Source organism: Anoplophora glabripennis, unplaced genomic scaffold (assembly GCF_000390285.2).
Source record: "Anoplophora glabripennis isolate ALB-LARVAE unplaced genomic scaffold, Agla_2.0 scaffold6238, whole genome shotgun sequence".
In the NCBI taxonomy this organism is placed as follows: domain Eukaryota; kingdom Metazoa; phylum Arthropoda; class Insecta; order Coleoptera; family Cerambycidae; genus Anoplophora; species Anoplophora glabripennis.
This window is the reverse complement of record NW_019422313.1, coordinates 724-4091: the sequence shown is the minus strand read 5'-3', so window position 1 is coordinate 4091 and position 3368 is coordinate 724. Positions and strand designations below refer to the sequence as shown.

Below are 3368 nucleotides of genomic sequence, written 5' to 3'. Positions count from 1 at the left end.
TTTAAAGGAAAATTTTATGCAAAAAATCGTTAATAAACAATTTGAAAAAAAGCAAAAACTTAAATTTTGTATTTTTTTTACGTTTTTGCCTCTAGTTTTTGAAAATTGCCTGATATATGGCTACTCAAACTTACAATTAGCCAATTTTTCGATCTTCGTCGCATTTACCCTTACACGTTTTAATTCTCATATTTTGCAAAAAAACGAAGGAAATAAGACGTTCAAGGATTTTCATCACATGACTTGTTCGAAGGGTCATTAAAAATGAAAAAACCGCGGGGTGCTATTAAATTAGAGGAATGAAGTTGAAGATAGGGGTGAAAATGCACTTTTACAGTTTTTTAAATATAGCACGAAAACGAAGCAAAATTTCGGTATTCATAGGAAAAATTTTGTACAGATTTGAATTTCGCATCGACTTGGCTTATTTAAAAAATTTAAAAGAAAAAATTTTATACAAAAAATCGTTAATTAACAATTTTAAAAAACGGCAAAAAATAAGATTTTTTTTTTTACTTTTTTGACTAATTTTTTTTTTTTAGTAGAAGTAGGCAAAGAAAATTGCTGTACAAAAAAACTAGATGAGATTCCCGTCAAAATGAGGTGTTTTTAAAAGTTTTTGGACTAATATTGACAGTTATAACCGGTCAAACTTCAATATTTTTTAGATTTTTGTTGTTTTTAGCATAATAATGATTATAATTCTTATTATTTTTACAACAAATTGGTTCGTTACTTAATAAAAAATTATTTCAAAACTTCTATTTGTTAATAATAAATAAAAATTTTCAGGACTTCAGTCAAAAAAGTAAGTAAAACAAAAAAATCTTATTTTTTGCTTCTTTTTCAAATTGTTTATTAACAATTTTTTCATAAATTTTTTCTTTTAATTTTTTTAAATATGCCATTTCAATGAAAAATTCACTTCTCTGCAAAATATTTCCTATGAATTATACCGAAATTTTGCTTTGTTTTCGTGCCATATTTAAAAAACTGCAAAAGTGCATTTTCACCCCTATCTGCAATTTCAACCCTCTAATTTAATCAACACACCGTTTTTTGATTTTTAATGACCCTTCTAACAAGTCATGTGATGAAAATCCTTGGACGTCTTATTTCCTTCCTTTTTTCAAAAAATGAGAATTAAAACATATAAGAGTAAACGCGACGAAAATCGAAAAATTGGCTAATTGTAAGTTTGAGCGGCCATTTATCAGTCAATTCCCATCCAAAAATACTTTACAGCCTCTTATTTTAAAGGAAATTTTATCTACTTTTTTTTCTACGAAGCAATGCCTATACCTATCTTTACTCAAAAAAAAGTGGCAAAAAAGTAAAAAAATAAAAAAATTAAAGTTTGCATATTTGCATCAAATTTTCCTTTAAAATTTTTTAAATAAATTAATTCAATTTTCTAAAGAATTTTTCCTATGAACTATAGTGAAATTTTGCTTCGTTTTCGAGTTACAATTAAAAAACTGAAAGGGGTGCATTTTCACCGCTATCTCCAATTTCCACCCTCTAATGTAATAACACTCCACGGTTTTTTTCATCTAATATCAATAGCCTATAAGTTTTTCTCTAAAAACCTTGATTTTTGTAATTTAAAAAAGTTGATTTAAGATTTTAAGAATTAAAATTTATGACTATGCTCCATATCTTTATTTGTTTTCAAGGGTTTCCTGTATATCTAACAAGAAGTGGAAATATATAAGCATGGGCGAATCGAACGCTTACAACGTTGAAGCAAGGACGGGAATGCACGATTTCGACGACGAAGTTCAAGGCATAAGAGAATAGTGAGTTTGTATTTCTAAACCGTACACTTTTCTTTTCATACCTATGTGACACTTCCTCGAGTTTAATTCAAAAACGACTATTTCAGTTATCATAACCGCATGGGCATAGAGGTGGGCGAGACGAACGTGTTGGTCCACGTACAAGTAATGACCGGTCGGAGATACGCGTTTTCTCAAAACGGCAGGATAAATTTGGAGAAAGTCTTCACGTCAAACATCGCCTATTATCCCTTGCAATCGATCGTGTCCGATATCTCCACTTACGATTCTTACCACTCGACTTTCAGAAGTATACACGACGTTTTCCCGTTGGGTTCCACTTGCTTCATACTTACAAATCTGTATTACGGTTCCCAAGGCATAGTGAGTACAATCGTTTTAATGTTTCGTTGTACGCTGTAACGTAACGTTTTAACCTTAGGTACAAGACAGCAAAGAAGCTTTGAAGAACGGCAGAGTAAAAATTGGTATTACGGTGACTAAGGAGCCCGATCTGTCGAGCATAAAAGAAATGCACGCGAGGATGGTGAGGAGCTACAAGGCGTTGTACCACGTGGCAAGTCAATTAAGTGAGTCTGAACATTTTTGCCACTTTTATTTTACAATTGAAAGGAGATGATTTTATTATTAGGCTATATTGATTATATCCAAAAAAAAAATAGGGTTAAATAGGGTGCAATTTTATTGCATGAATTTTTCAAAGGGTCATTTTAAATGAAAAAACCACGGAGTGCTATTAAATTAGAGGGTGGAAATTGGAGATAGGGGTGAAAATGCACCCCTTTCAGTTTTTTAATTGTAGCTCGAAAACGAAGCAAAATTTCGCTATGTTTGTAGGAAAAATTATTTAGAGAATTAAAATTCCCATCGATATAGCTTATTAAAAAAAATTAAAAGGAAAATTTTTATGCAAAAAAAATCGTTAATAAATAATTTGAAAAAAAGCAAAAAATTAGATTGTTTTTTTTTTACTTTTTTGTCTCTAGTTTTTTTTTGAGTAAAGATAGGTATAGGCATTGCTTCATAGAAAAAAAAGTAGATAAAATTTCCTTCAAAATAAAAGGTTGTAAAGTATTTTTTGATAAAAATTGTCTGATATATGTCCACTCAAACTTACAAGGAGAAGGTAAGGTAGTCGGATTTTTGTAATTTTTGATATTTATAGTACGCGTAGTTTGGACCTTGAATAAGAATTTTTCGAAGTAGTTCGACACAACGTTCATAAATTACCGAGATAATCGATTTTAAAGTTTTACCTGACAGTTAAATCCACTAGATGTGACGCATTCTTCAAATGGGAGCGTGGTCTAATTGGTAGCGTTCGGGACTGACACTCACGAGATCGCTGGTTCGAGTCCATCGCGTGACATTTTTTTTTTTTTTCAAAACGCACCATATGGTTTTTTATTATTTTTTTCATCTCGAAAATTATGAACAAACGAAATATTATAATAAACACTTATGTATATGTAGAAATATTCTTCAAATATTTCATTAAAATGCGCAATTGGTTGATAAACAATATTTATTATGAATTAACAATAAAGTTTCTTTAAAAAAACAAACGAG

At 30.1% G+C, this 3368-nt stretch overlaps 1 protein-coding gene across 1 annotated transcript; it reads left to right on the top strand.

The window, feature by feature from the left end:
• Positions 1–1678: 1678 nt before the first annotated feature.
• LOC108916874 (5'-3' exoribonuclease 1-like) lies at positions 1679–2368 on the top strand (the record flags this gene model as incomplete). Its single annotated transcript, XM_018723184.1, has 3 exons — positions 1679–1799; positions 1886–2162; positions 2221–2368. Coding segments are annotated over exons 1-3 (508 nt in total), but the record flags the coding sequence as incomplete, so codon positions are not given.
• Between the last annotated feature and the right edge of the window lie 1000 nt (positions 2369–3368).